This window comes from Amphimedon queenslandica, unplaced genomic scaffold, assembly GCF_000090795.2.
Source record: "Amphimedon queenslandica unplaced genomic scaffold, v1.1 AMPQUscaffold_13483, whole genome shotgun sequence".
NCBI lineage: Eukaryota > Metazoa > Porifera > Demospongiae > Haplosclerida > Niphatidae > Amphimedon > Amphimedon queenslandica.
The window spans coordinates 217,844-233,740 of record NW_003546281.1 but is presented as its reverse complement, the minus strand read 5'-3'; the positions used below and the strand labels follow the sequence as shown (position 1 = coordinate 233,740).

General features: G+C 33.7%; 2 protein-coding genes across 3 annotated transcripts; one reads left to right on the top strand and one right to left on the bottom strand.

The window, feature by feature from the left end:
• Positions 1-173: 173 nt before the first annotated feature.
• Positions 174-5,027, bottom strand: LOC109580629 (mucin-4-like). Its single transcript, XM_019994033.1, has 12 exons — positions 3,662-5,027; positions 3,218-3,418; positions 2,879-3,157; positions 2,539-2,823; positions 2,178-2,437; positions 1,811-1,910; positions 1,513-1,668; positions 1,305-1,435; positions 1,110-1,248; positions 744-940; positions 443-698; positions 174-397 (listed from the first exon to the last, which is right to left on the bottom strand). The coding sequence occupies exons 1-12, from the start codon at positions 4,956-4,958 to the stop codon at positions 174-176; spliced, it is 3,525 nt and encodes a 1,174-aa protein (XP_019849592.1). The 5' UTR covers positions 4,959-5,027.
• Positions 5,028-7,703: 2,676 nt separating this feature from the next.
• Positions 7,704-15,783, top strand: LOC109580653 (uncharacterized). Of its 2 annotated transcripts, XM_019994064.1 has the most exons (5): positions 7,704-7,859; positions 9,179-9,252; positions 10,581-10,665; positions 12,582-12,666; positions 13,597-15,783. In XM_019994064.1, the coding sequence occupies exon 5, from the start codon at positions 14,031-14,033 to the stop codon at positions 15,009-15,011; it is 981 nt and encodes a 326-aa protein (XP_019849623.1). In that variant the 5' UTR covers positions 7,704-7,859; positions 9,179-9,252; positions 10,581-10,665; positions 12,582-12,666; positions 13,597-14,030; the 3' UTR covers positions 15,012-15,783. The 2 variants fall into 2 exon arrangements, with proteins under 2 accessions (XP_019849623.1, XP_019849624.1); XM_019994065.1 differs by lacking the exons at positions 7,704-7,859; positions 9,179-9,252; positions 10,581-10,665 and having other exon boundaries at positions 12,235-12,666.
• The last annotated feature ends 114 nt before the right edge of the window (positions 15,784-15,897 follow it).

Genomic DNA, 15,897 nt, shown 5'->3' with positions numbered 1-15,897 from the left:
GGTGTGTATTGACATGTGTCCATACATGTGATATTATTAATAAGCTAATTAAGCTGATGTATAAATTAGATCGACATGTATGTCAATAGGACAGCCAGTACAGCAACCAGGATTTTATAAATTTTAGTGCTTAATGTTAATATAAATATTTTATTGTATCTCAAAGCAATACTTTATGCATACCTGTAGCAACACATGCTTTGATAGGATTGAGGAAACATGTTAGAATAGCATTCAGCATATTGAGTGTCAGAGTAATAATAGTAAGTGAAACGGAAACTTCTGTCAAACCTCACTTGCCATGCTGAGCAAGGACAAGGAATTGCAAAAGATGATGAAATTTCTGGAAGTTCTAAATCATTTCTATATCTCTCTAGACAAATGGCCACATTGGGATCTACAAAAAATAATAGCAAGCATATAAGGTAAAGCATAAACTGACCTTTCTCATCAGATTGGAATGAGTATACAATATTAGTGTAGTTTGCTGGTTGATTCATATCATCATAGCAACCTAATTTCAATAGTTCTCCAGGTATTCCTGATCCACGATGATTCTCATAGCGTCCTCCAGCAATATTATACCCAACAACAGACCTTGAGTAGTAATTGTCCCACATTATATCACCACACTTGTATGTGTATATGATATGAGTATCAGAACCATCTGTTGTAAGAATAGCTTGAAATGTGTTCTGCTAAATGTACAAAATATAAAATTAAAATGAAGTAATGTTTCTCACTCTATCACGAACTGAATTTTGGCCATTGTATAAGTATCCAAAATGGTAAGGATGCATTTCTCTCCACTCCATAACTAGCATCCATATTCCTTTGTATGATGTGATATTTTTACTTGTTTTAATGAAACTGTTAACATCATTGAATACATCATTAGCTAATGGGTTGTTTGAACTGAAGGTCTGATATGAAACACTTCCTACAACATTATATTTATGTAAAATCTGCCAGAATGTCATTTGGGTCATCACTGATTAATACAAGTGTATGACTACAGGTAAACTATCAGTGCCTCATTTATTCAGTGTTAAATAATAGAAAGACTTAATTAGCTCTTGTTAATAGCATACACATACATGTACATGTACCTTCTCTCCTGATGTCATAAAAGTTCCACATAGGAGCAAACACAACCGAATCTCTTATACCACGTATACTACTTGGAAATAATCTTGAATAAAAATACGTAAAACGACCACTCATGGAAAATGTGCCACTAATGGAAATCTAGAAAACCAATAATAAACATAGTCACACACGTATTAGTGATTATTTAAACTCACATAAACTGATGAATAAACAGAGCCTAGTAAATTAATAGGTCTTGGAGCATTGACTTTTTGAGTAGAACTTATATTAGTAACTTTCGATATACTGTTGTTAAATACAACATATGGAAGAATAACTTGAGGAACTAGAAATGAATTAAATATTTATGGAATTAAAATAAACTACAAACAAAATATTTTTATTCATCATTATAGAACTTACTATAACAAATAATTCCATCTCCAGTGTATCCACTAGGACAAGGTGGGCAAATGACACCAGTTCCAGGAGCTGGTACATCAGTACATGTAGCATTATTGAAACATGATACTTCAGTACAACCATCAAAATCATCCTCACAATATTCTCCTTCATATGCTATTGGATTAAAATGAGTAATTAATGATGAAACATTTTCTAAACAAATTTTAAAAAATTAGCACACACCCTTTGCTTAAGAAGTATGACAAAATTGCATGTTGATTCATATAGACTTACATGTATACATGTAATTACTTACCTTCCATGCAGTCACACTTTAGAGTCAATGGATTACTGACGTGACTAATACCTTTTTGAGTACAATTACTTCTTTCAAGTGGACAACCACAAATTATCACCTGATAAGAAAACAACATAAACATAATATCATAAAGTAAGACAGAAAATGCCATATACATTGATTTTATTATTTACACATGCATGTAAATGTACAAAGAAAGTCTTTGGCAAAACAATGGATGAACAATGCTTATTCAATTTGCATAATAGAAGAAAACAACTTGTAAACATAAATGGAGATTGGGTTTTAAATTCATTATACAATATATAGAGAATGATGCACAACTGCAGGGAAATGCAGATGTACTATTATAAGCCACACATACTTGTGGTGTTTTAGCTGTTGTTGCATTGAATGAGTCAGTAGCTATCACAGTAAAATTGAACTCCACTAAAGAAGACAGTGTTACATTAAGTGTCCATATTGATCCATTTTGATCAAGTGTGTATGGAAACTCTCCATCAAATTCAATAGTAACACTGATAGTGTCTCCAGGGTCTGTGATATGTAGTGTGTATAATGCTGTCTCTCCTACTGTTATCATAAAAGTATCACTAGCCTCAATGACTGGTGGAGTATTTACAACTATGCAAAATAAAAAAAATTGCTTAATGATCATGTTTTGAAATATTACACAAAGTAAAATGTATTACATTGTGCAAGAGATAAACTCAAATTTATATTACTTGTAACATTCACTGTAGTGCTTATGACTCTCCTCTCAACTAGGTAATTGACAGCTTGACAAGTATAATTTCTTTGTGAAGTGAAGGATACAGGTACAGTGAGGATAGTAGTAACAGTATCTGACTGGCTGCTACTGGTATACTGATCAGAAGGTATAACCATACCATCCTTAAACCAAGTGATATTTGGTAAAGGAACACCACCAAATGAGCACTTTAGTGTAATAGATTTGCTGTATGCTACTAATACACTGTTTGGTGGGGTAGTAATGAAGTATGGAGGCTCTAAAAAGGTGATACAAAAACATACAAATATAAAATTTAACATTAAAGCACAAACTTTGTACATTAACACTGATTGCAACCACTGAAGTTCCAAAAATATTAGCTGCATTACAATGATATGAACCAGATAATGAGGTAGTTATGTTAGTAATATTCAGTTTTGTTGATCCCTCGGTTATGAGAAACAGTGAACTATTAGTGATGATTGATCCATTGAATGACCATTGGATTGTAGCTACTGAGCTCCCAGCTTCATGTAGTACACATCTCAATGACACATTTGAACCACTCAATGTAGCCACATATGATATAGGAGCAGAAATGTTTGGTGCCACTAAAAATAAAATTTTAATGACATTGACTGCATATAAATGTCATTATTAACAATACGTACAGCAAGAATATCCTTGTTTACAGTCAGCGCAAGTATCTCCTTCATAGCCAGTAGCACAATCGCATGTATAATTAGAAGGAGCTGAAACAAGTGTACAACTACCTCCATTCTGACAGGGACTTAGTAGACAGATATTTGATAGAGAGCAAGTGCAGGTTGCAGTATCAATTGCATAACCTGCCTCACAGTGTAGACAACACACTACAGAAAGTAAAAATTGTACTCGAACACACAATATTATTAAATTTAGAAGGAAAACCAATAAAATTTTAAATAAGCTATAAAGCACTTGGGAAAAGCCAAGGTAGATCTATACTATAGGTCATACCCTACTTTCTATGATAATTTATGAACCAATAACACTTGTAGGGTGCTTTATCATGCAACTTTGCACAGGCCAATAAAACTAAAGTGCACATGCATAGTAATACATTTTACATGTACCTTCAAAAGGTTTCATGTCTAATGTTCCAGAATAAGAATAGCCAACAAATTGTTGCAAACCGTACACCATTGCTAATATTTTGTCATTACTGTTGTTAGACCAAACTCTAATCTCACCACTTCCTGCACTTAAACTATAACTGTTAAATACATAAGAACCACCAACAGAAGTATTGTAATGCTTCCATGAGCTTGATGTGAGGGATGGAAGAACTGTACCATTCAGTTGTATTTTTGATGACTCATCTGCAGCAAGCACAATAAGGTTCACAGAAACAAAAGCACCCAATAGAGTAATGATAGGAAAACTAGTCCCAGAAGTGGCATATTGATGTAATGGAGGAATAATTGTCATAGCAGGATCACCATATGAAGTGAATGAAGCATCAGCAAATTGAGCCAGTGAGAACTGAGCTACAAGTATTGGACTAGTTGAATTAATGTAACAACTAGTTTGAGATATAGTTTGACTAAGTACACCACCTTCCTGAAGGGATAGTGAATAACTGTTACCATTATCACATAATATATTAACAGTTGTACTATTCTGTGATCCAATTAACTTCAATATGTAACCAGATTGACGATTATAAAATGACTGGACCAGGAACTCATTACCCCATGAGACAACTGGTGGAATTTGCTCACCAACAAAATCACAAGCAAATTGACCGACAGGAATAAAACCACACGTATGACCAGAATAGACAGATAATGGTTTATGGGACTCAACTTTTGTTCCTGTTAGATCAGCTAATGCTGCAACTGGTTTGAGTAAAAGTGTCTCCAGGTATTGTAATTGTATTGTTATTGATTGTCCAGCATTAAGAACTATCTGACGGCCTGATTGAGTGAGATTGGGTGGTATAGTAACAGTCACTGTTGGTGTGATTGTTATATTGGTATTATTATTACTAGAGACTATTAGAAGAGTTGAGAATGAGGTTGATTCATCTGTACCAATGGACATAGCATAATACACATAACTACATGCATTCACAGAATATACTGAGATTGGATAGTTAACATATACTCCAGTAGAATAATCTCCTAAATGACTCATTGCTACAGTTACAGATATTTTCTTCTCTGTTCCAGTTGTTACCAGTATACCTTTATACCGATCCAACTCACTACTAACATTATAAGCCAATAATGTACTCTCATCGATAGTCATTGGTGTACCAGGAGTAACTGAACCATGAGCTATAACCTCCTTAAGAGAACTAACAGTAAAATTCACTGTCTCTGTTTCAGGAGTTGTGATGACAAGTGAGATGTACTGGATAGTTAGCATCGGTAATAGTCCAACAATATGAGTATCTGCAGCTGTGCTCCAAACATCTGTGAGTGGAGGGGAGAAGAGAGGGAGAAAATAGAAGAAAAAATAAAGTGATAGAGAGGAGAATGATATAAGAAGATTAAAATGGCTTTTTGATAGCATAAAATTACAAAAACTGCACGTACAAATGTGTACATATCTTATTGGTGAGAACTAATTAGTCAATTCATCTGAGAGAGGACTTACATGTACATGTACACTAGTCTGGTGCTATGAGACTACATGCACACTAGGTAATTGATGAATTTTATACAATTGCAATATTGGAATATTAATTCCTCAACAATACATGGAAAACATTTTGTAAAGTATGTTCTCGTGTGTCAGTATATATACTTGAAATAATGATAACTACTAGAAGAACAACAAAGATTCCACCTCCTAGCCACATCCAGGCTTATGTCAGTGTACAAATTAATCATGCATAAAAACAGAATTACTTCATTTAGAGAAACAGTAGCATAAAACAAAGTGACATACATGCAACACTAGGTCTAGCAGAAGTCATAAAAATTGTGTTTGGGGCTAAAACATATGAGTGTATGATGACATTTTTATTACCATTGCAACATGCGTGTGTTATAATTATTTCTATAATCCATGGCTTTAATATTTTGTGGTTGTCAGTTTACAAGCCTGTTGGGAAATGGCACTTAAATGATTTTGTAGGTTTTAATTTTGTAGTATGCCTCAAAACCACAAAAACCAGAAAAATAAAACATCACATAAATAACTCATCATTGGTAAGGTCAGTAACAATTAAGACACCCACATTTTATGTGAAGTGGGTTTAGCCATGGCAATGGTGGCTTTAAAATTTTGAGTGCCTTAAACAGTAAAATAACCCTGAAATACTGTATAAAGACATCTCTAGAAGCATTATAAGGTAGATAGAACATCTATGAGTCTTAATGGAACCCAGCTACAATGTACATACATGTGGTAGGGATATTTTCAAACAAATATGCTGGATTATCATGCAGTCTAAAATTTCATGAATTTTATCAGGGTGCTTTGATATCAATAATAATTTATAGTCTGGGAATGAAATGACAAAATATTTTACCAAATGAAAACACAAAGAATTAGCACATTCCAATCATAAATTTGGCTAAATGGTGTCAATTAAAATCCATCGGATATTTAATACAGTACATATGGCCCAATACACATCATTACCAAACTATTATTTACAATTTTGATTAACACACAAAAACTATAGGGACTACGTCACAATCTTTTATAAAATTGCTGATTAATGCTACATGTACTAGATACTTCCATACATGTACTGTAGTAACGAGACACCTACGGTGCATGGCCTCGCCCCTATAGCTGCTATGGTGCATGCCCGCACTTCAATAACTGTTTGATTATCAGCATGAAGAGAGTCTGCTCAACACTAGCTTCCTACAGTTGCACTTGCTCTTGAATACCTGCAGAAGTAGCAACACTGCAGCACATACATGCAAGCAGCTCCAGCCCCTCCCATGCATGTAGATTGAAGGTGTGGCATTCCATGACTGGTATGAGTGGCAGCAAGAAGACCATGTGAGAAAGAAGCTTCACTTTTTCTTTACTAATCAGCAATATATGATAAACTTGCTGACAAAAAAAGTTGCTGCCTTTGTATATTTGAGATAGTATAGGTACTTTAGTACCTATAACCCAGCAAGTTGTTGCTCTAGCGCTGCACGAACGAGTGACCTCAACAATTTCAAGTAAGTATAACTCTTCATCAAGTAAGATTTAGAGAAATCTGTTCATAATTTTTGAAGGCCATGTTCTAATCTACTGAAAAATGCTACCAGCTATCTCTAAAGTGCTAACACAACGGAACTTGGCCCAACTACTCGATTTTCTTACTTTGAAGCTTCTGTACCTAGCACTTGTATTTGAGCAACACAAAACAGTTAAGAAAGACTTTTCCACGTCAAAAAGAAAGATCTAGGAGCTTAGAACACGCTGTGCTAAAGTTATTGTTTATTAAAAACAAATTTCAGTTGTACAGAATGAATGAATGAATGACAGACACACACAACAACAACCTATACCTCGCGTAGGCGAGGCCAATAAAGACTCATAATAACTTAATTAACCATACTGACTTGTTGTTGAAGGAGACTTTGCAGGTAGTACTGTTTGTGAAGCTGTAAATAATTGACGTCCTGCAGAGTAAGAAGTAAATGGCTGTTAACTTTTAAAATAATAATTATTTAATTACTTTGAGCTTCTAAAGCTAGCATATAAAACAGAGCTGCAATTCTTGCCCAATTCATCTAAATAATAATGAAACCACAAATAAAAATTACACAAAACTGTGCAGCTTAATAAAAGACAATTTGGGTGTCAGAGCTATGAAAAATTTGGCTGAAGTCAACTTAAAGCTGTTTTAGTTGTCAAAATGGCGAAAATTGTTTAATTTCCACGGAACTGATACGTAATTTGATTAGTAGATACCTTGTCCTTTACAAAATGTATTATCTTTATTGATACTTACTCTCTCTAGCTCTCTAGTCAATAAGCGAGCCGCCAAGAAATGCTACACAAGAGGAGAATACAACGAAGGAAAACTTGCCCGCGAACCGCAGCCACTCCTTCGAGTCATAGTACACGTGTCACCACGTGTGCAAGATCACGTGCCCACTGCCCAAATCAAATCATTAGTGAATTGAAAGTGTATGTCATGATATTTTCTGTGTTTTAATTCACTCTTTATTTCTCTTTTCCATAGGTCTTATAAATCAGAGTTTTCCTTGTTTGGTAACTCCTCATATGGTAAGCCTGCCTACCTACTACTGTTACTACGTTCATCATTTCATGAGTAAACTAGTCTAACTTGATTCACTGATTAAGGTAGGTAATTTCAATTTTTACATGCAGTGTATCACTAATCATACTTGTTAGTTTTAAATGCCAATGTGGCTGTGTCACTTAATTAGTCATAATTATTAAGACGCTTGGATTTTTAACCTTATCCGGTCAGTCGGGTGGCCAAACATCAAAATCTATTGCAAACCAGAAGTGACGTTTTTGTCAAAATGGCTGACTTTTGGTGTGGTAGTGCCTCTTCTCTATTTTGATTATTTATGTCAAAGCTAAGAAGTCTACAGTTGCTTTGATGTTCTCTGCACCTTTAGCATTGGATAAAGATGTAGATAACTGATCTTCTACATTTATAACCAAGAACTGTTCGTGTTTCAGGTGCTTGTTTCCACTGTAAGGATTAAAAATGGCTGACACAAAAATCATATTAAATTCTATAACTTGTAAAATAGAGCTAATGCAATCACACTTACAAGGTAGCTTATTAGTATTATAGATGCCTGTCATTTTGCAGAAGTTTCATTGCTGTAGGAGAAAAGGGAACATTTTTCTAACAAATGAAAGGTCCCAGCAAGTAGCCTAGCTATGTGTTTGTATGTGTGTAGCATTGTTGTATCAATGAGTATAGCTTGTATTTCTTGATATATATGTATATTGTAGTTATTGAAGTGGTTTTTAACTTTCTTTATACCTGTATTTGGCAGATATCTTGAGCTTTCATGACAGCCGCAATTTCAATTCACATTTGTACTCACTTGAACTGTGTTAAGTACCTGGTTGGCTATTTTGGCATTATAGATGAAGGTTATTGTGAGGATATAGACATTAGTTCCAATTATTTTCTTACTGGCTAAAGATATCATGATTTATTACAATTTTAATAATAAATTTTAATCAATTTAATTATACTTAACAATGAAAAAATTATAACTTCAGTATTCTTTGGAGTGCAATAATGAAACTTTGGTATGTGGTACTTAAAAGGTGTCTTTACAAGATAATTGTAGTTTATAAGTATTCCTTGTGTAGGAATATTTTTCTAACAAATAGAATTATTGTGTTCAAAATTAGCTGTAAGTTCCCCAAAAAACAGCCTAGCTTTGCTGTTTTCATAAATGATGTGCTCTATTGATCAAGCACTTTATCTCTCATTGTGGCAAGTCCACTGCTATGATAGTTCTCTGATTCTATTCAAGTTTCTATGTGTCTATGTACGCTATCACCCACCAGTTGCTCAATGAACGAGAAATAGGTTTATACACAATTTATATGGACTTCCAGTTGCTTGGCCACCCGACTGCAGTTATGCTATGATTAGATATCCAAAATATTATTTTTATGGTGCATAGGTTTAAAGACACAATAATGTTAAGGATTTTGGGAAAAAGAGGTATGATGTATAGACGTACTGTATTTCAGCTAGGTTAGTTGAACACACATGCAATATACATTTCATGCAACTATAATGCCAGTCATCACAGCTTGATGTCACCCCACCCTTATATGATTATATTTCTATTTGTATATACCCCTGATTTATCTCATGAGCACATTGAGTTTGAGAAAATTGAGTGAATGAGCATTTCATTTATTTGTTTGCCCAGCCTTAATGAATAGAGTTACAGAGCTATTACTTAAAGTATTCTTAATAATTGTTTAATAATTATAGATGCATTAGTGATTTGTCTTATTACAGACCTGTAAGTAGGTTAAACATAACACAACTGCTCTAATACACAATAACTACAGGTGTATCGTTATATTAATGTCTGAATAGGAAGCAACTACACAAGGAATATTGACATATTATGTGTCAATAGTTTGTGTGCAGTGGCCCCATTATTGTTTGCTCCAAAGAAATTTGCATCTGCTACCAAATTACATTTTAATTGAAATTTATCACTATATAAACAGATTCTTTGTTACATAAACTAATGGCATATGTCCTTGCATGTTATTGTCTTCCATGATGTGGCGCAATAAATATACCTTAAATGGCAAAAATGTATCATTTTAGGCCTTGAAAGTGTTATGGCTTTACAAGGATAATGCATAGTAAGTACTTTGAGTGTTTTCAAAGATTATACATGTATGTACTATGTAATAAAATTACATGCACATAAGAAAATAAGTGCATGTATGTATATACTGTAGACTGTAGTACACACTATACACTGTACATACTGTACACAATTACTCATACATGTAGATACGGATGAATTGAGTTTGACAGTATATTGTGCTTATAGTAGACTAATATACTAATAATGATGTTCTTTGTTATTTTTCTCTGTGTATTTATGATACATTTTTTGTAACAATTATGTTAGAGATTATGTATAAACTATAATGTAACTGGGTGTATTATTATAGTATTTCTATTGCAGATACCTCACATTATTATGTGTGGGGATAGGGGCCAGAGGGCAATGGCCACCCAATAACAAATCCTTTTAATGTGACATGATTGTAAATGTACATGTACCTTTGCTGTTGTGGCGAACTGGTAAGCTTTCATTCTACTTTTCGTACACACCCTTTACATGTACACATACATCTCTCAGTCATAGTGTCTTTAATTATCAAGCAAAATCATTTTATTTTTGTGTGGCTCAAACCAATGCCTACAAAATTTTTCTGCAGTAATAATTATGGCAATAATAATCAGTCATCAATTTTGCTATAATACACTCAAAAATACAATTAATGATAATTTTGTTATTAATTCCATCATGTTTTTCTGACATGTAGATTGTGATTCTGTAAGGATATACTATGAAAACTTAGTGGTGTCAATAAACAATAAAGAACCAAGTGGCAACAACAAGATCACAGGGTAATTGTTATCTTATTTTACTATTATTGCTTTCAATTTATTAAGTAAGCATAATAATTAATGTTTTTGACAATATTTACTTGTATTGATCTGATCTCAGATGGGATTAGTAGAGTATGTTAGAGTTTATTGTGTCAACAGTCCGTGTGCATTTATGTTTGTTTAGCCCAGTAGTGTTTGTTCTAAGACGGTTCTAAGAGAAATTTTGTATCTGTTGTTGCATGTTGCCAAAGGATATTTTATGTTCAGATTATCACAGTATAAATGTTATGTAAACTAATGGCATATGTTATTGTCGCTTACGATGTGGTACAATATTTAAGCTGCTATAGTTGAAACGACAGTAACATTTTAAAGCTTGGCCTTGGAAAGAATTATGATGCTGTTTAAAGTTCTACTTTGCTTTACTTTGATGCTCATTAGCTACAATGCAGAGGGTTTTTATGCAGACAGCAGCATGGAGGATTATATTGGGGACCTGAAGGATGATGCTGTGCTTGATGACGAACTTGCAGAAGCTTCAGATGCTGTTGGAGCCAGTTCAGAGGAAGTGATTTACAATGCAACTGCTGCAAACATTTGGTATCAGAATAGGCATGGAGCTAATTCACAGAGATTCATTTGCACTATTGGCCCACAAATTAAAAAATTTTGTGGCTTTAAGTATCCTCTTAATATTCGTATAACTGAAAAGGGCAGAGTGTATGTGACAGAATATGGGACTAATTATATTCATATACTGAACTTGGGTGGGAATCGTATTAAAAAGTTTGCAATTCCTAGAGGCCATCCAACTGGGATGTTCATTAGAGGAAACATTATGTATGTCACAAATCATAAAGACGAAGTGTTAAAATTTATACTAAATGGTCAATACCTTGGAATGCATTATATCACAAAAGCTGTGACAATTTCAGTTGCTTTGGACTATGATGACTTAATGTATGTCTCTAATTGGCATTCTCGTAGCATACATGTGTCTCATAGAGATGGTACTGCCTCTCATGTCATTTCATACTCTGGAATGTATCCGCGTAAACTTCATTTCAATGGGAATGCTCTTTATGTTTCTGACCATTATAAGAAGGCTCTTTACGTTTTTAATAAATATGGTAAACTTATACGTAGAATATCAGTACCTACGAAACTTACAGAAGGGTTTACAATGGACAGAGCTGGTAACCTTTTTGTATCTGATCGTACTAAGAATGCTGGGAAACTTGTCATCTTGAATAATGCAGGAAAGGTACTGAAGACTATTGGGGGAATGGTTGGAGCTTCTGATGTTGCTATTGCTCCTGATGGAACAGTTTGGGTTGTTGATTTTGAAGGAGGTTGCCTGCTCCATTATTAAAAACTAACTCAAATATACCTAGTCAGCCAGTAGTAGAGATGTAGTGCATGCATTAATTATTTCTTCTTATTATTTCTTTGTAGCGATAGTTATTTGATTTTGTAGTTGTAAAATAAACATGATTATTATAACACTGCATGAGTTGATGTAGTATATTTAATCATCTGTATTCTTGATAATACCCATATCATAATAGCTACAAAAACAGTGATATACATGTACATGTACATGTATATACATGTATGTCTATGGCAAGTTGATCCAGCATTTAAACACACTGTGTGAGTGACATGATAATAAAGATACCTGCATGTTCTTTATAGATGGAGAACTGCTGTGCTTTCATTCATTCCACTTTCTTGTATAATTGTAGCACACACCCTTGGTCATAATGTCATTAACAAGTAAAAGCATTTTATTCATTGCATGGCTTGAAACAAATACCCACAAAAATTTTCTCCTATAATATGGCGATGGTATAATTATCATTGCCACAATTATAGTAAGGGTATTTAATTCAGTTTATTGTTATTGATTTCATCATGTTTTTAATGGCATGTAGATTGTGTTTCTGTAAAGATATACTATGAAAACTTGGTGGTGTCAATAAACAATGAAGAACCAAGTGACAACAACAAGATGACAGGGTAATTGTTATCTTATTTTACTATTATTGCTTTCAATATTATTAGTAAACATAATAATTCATGATTTTTGACTGTGTTTACTTTTAATCTATCCCAGATGTGATTAGTGGAGTATTTTGAGAGTTTATTGTGTCAAAAGTCTGTGTGCATTTATGTTGTTTAGCCAAGTAGTGTTTGTTCTAAGACGATTAGAAAAATATTTACATTTTGTATCTGTTGCTGCAGTTTGCCAATTTAAATTATCACTCTATAAATAGATTATTTAATATGTAACTAATGGCATTCGTACATGTACTGTAATTTGTGTCCATGATGTGGGATGATATTTAAACAGCTATACATGTAAATTGTAGTTAACAACAGTACTGGTATCATTTTTTAAATTGGCCATAGAGAGCAAGTCTGACTTTGGACTTTTGTGTGAATATTGAGCAACTTAAAAAAATTTTTTTAAATCCAATTTTGATTAAAATCAGCTCAAAGTTTTGACATAACATTATATGTACTTAAATGTATATGTATTAAGAAAAATATAAAAATTTAGAATTTTTTTCTAGCCATGTTTGACAAAATTTGGCCAAGAATCTGTACTATAGTGCAGGGACTTTTGCCCAATTTTGAGCAAGAAGTCATAAAAATTCAATTTTTATTGGAATCAGCTGAAACTTGTTATACATTATAAGTACATGTATACATGTATGTATCAAGAAAAAGTATTAAAATGCAGAATTTTTTCCTAGCCATTTTTGACATAATTTGGCTTAAGACACTGTGCAGGGGCTTTGGCCACTTTTTCATGGCTCAAAGCAAATACCTACAAAAATTTCTCGCTGTAATAATTATGGCAATGATAATCAACAATCATCAATGCTGCTGTAATATCACTATAAATATTTTTATTGCTTGCGTCATGCTTTTACTGCCATGTAGGTTGTGTTTCTGTAATAGACTCGCATAGCCAGACCCACCCTTTGGTCCTCTGGGATGTTATGAAACTTTGTGGTGTTGCAATGAAGAACCAATTAATAACAACAAAAAGATCACAGGGTAATTGTTATCGTATTTTACTATTATTGCTTTCAATAATTATAATTAAGTAAGCATAATAATTGTTTTTGGACAGTACTTACTTGTATTGATCTCTGATGTCATTAGTGCAGTATTTTGAGAGTTTATTGTGTCAAAAATCCAAGTTTGTTTAGCCCAGTAGTGTTTGTTCTAGTGTTTAGATTGTCATAGTTTAAACAGATTCTTTGTTATGTAAACGAATAGCATATGCTATTGTCATCCACAATGGGCACAATATTTAAGTGGCTCTTGTTGAAACAACAGTATCATTTTAAACCTTGTCCCTGGAAAGCGTTATGATGCTGTTTAAAGTTCTACTTTGCTTTACTTTGATGCTCGTTTGCTACAATGTAGAGGGTTTTTATGCAGACAATGGCATGGAGGATTATATTGGGGACCTGAAGGATAATGCTGTGCTTGATGAAGAACTTGCAGAAGCTACTGATACACTCAGAGCCAGTTCAGAGGAAGTGATTTACAATGCAACTGCTGCAAACATTTGGTATCGGAATAGGCACGGAGCTAATTCAGAAAGATTCATTTGCACTGTTGGCCCACAAATAAGGAAAATTTGTGGCTTTAAGTATCCTTTTAATATTCGTATAACTGAAAAGGGCAGAGTGTATGTAACAGAATACGGGACTAATTATATTCATATACTAAACTTGGCTGGTACTCATATTAAAAAGTTTGCAGTTCCCAAGGGTCATCCAACTGGAGTGTTCACTAGAGGGAATATTGTATACGTGACAAACACTGCAGATGAAGTGTATAAATATACACTTAATGGAGAGTATCTTGAAGCGAAGTATTTGAAGGGAGCTGTGCCCATTTCAATTGCTTTAGACTATGATGACTTAATGTATGTATGCAAGTGGCATTCTCGTAATATACAAGTGTTTCATAGAGATGGTACTGCCTCTCATGTCATCTCATACTCTGGAATGCGTCCACGCATACTTCATTTTGATGAGAGTGACAATCTTTATGTTTCTGACCATTATAAGAAGGTTCTGTATGTTTTCAATAAATATGGTAAATTTTTACGCAAAGTATCAGTACCCTCAAAACTTACTGATGGGTTTGCAATGGACAGAGCTGGTAACATTTTTGTACCTGATCGTACTAAGAATGCTGGAAAACTTTTCATCTTGAATAATGCAGGAAAGGTACTGAAGACTATTGGGGGAATGGTTGGTGCTTCTGATGTTGCTATTGCTCCTGATGGAACAGTTTGGGTTGTTGATTTTGAAGGAGGTTGCCTGCTTCATTATTAATGACTAACTCACGTCAGCCAGTAGTAGAGATGTAGTGCATGCATTAATTATTTATTCTTATTATTTTTGTAGCGATATTTATTTGATTCTTGTAGTTTTAAAATAAACATGATTATTATAACACTGTGTGGGTTGATGTGGTTTATTTAATTAAAAAGTCTAAAATAGCAAAATCACACTGCAGCAAAAAAGGATCAATTAAAATTGTAGCAATGTAAAGGTAGCAGCCATAATTAACAGCATAAACTCTTAGCATTGATATTTTTACACTCAGTTAAGTTTTGTCAAGGATCTAAAATTTGTAGTTCATCTCTGAAGTTGACATCATCATCAGTATCATCTGTTTTCTTAATAATATCCATATCATAATAGCTTGTTGATGCTACATAAGACTCTGTGGAAGGTTCACGAGAACTCTCCATATTCAAAGAATGAGAATTGCTAAACTTAAAGCTAGTAAGAAATGATTTTCTGGAATTGGTATCATGATGGTTTTGTTTGCAGTACTTCTTTAAAGCCAGGCTACAAAAGAGGAAGATGAAGATGAAGATAGGAAGATAAACAAAGAACAGTTGAATGTATCCTGTTAATATCATCACATTACGCTCAGACTGTGAAATGGATTCAACATAACGGATCAATGTTAGAATATTTATCATTCCAAGGAGGAGGAACAAGCATCCGTCAATGTTGTTATGAAATTTTTTTCTGTATGGCTGAAACTTTAAATGAACTGCTGTCATTATCATGACTACGACCTGTGCTATGGCTAGTGAAGCTAGTGGTACATCAATGAGGGAGAATGCACAGACAAAGATGATACGATAAAGGAAGTACAGTCCAGCAAAGAAGCGACACTTGTCATCAAAGCAACATTGGATCCATC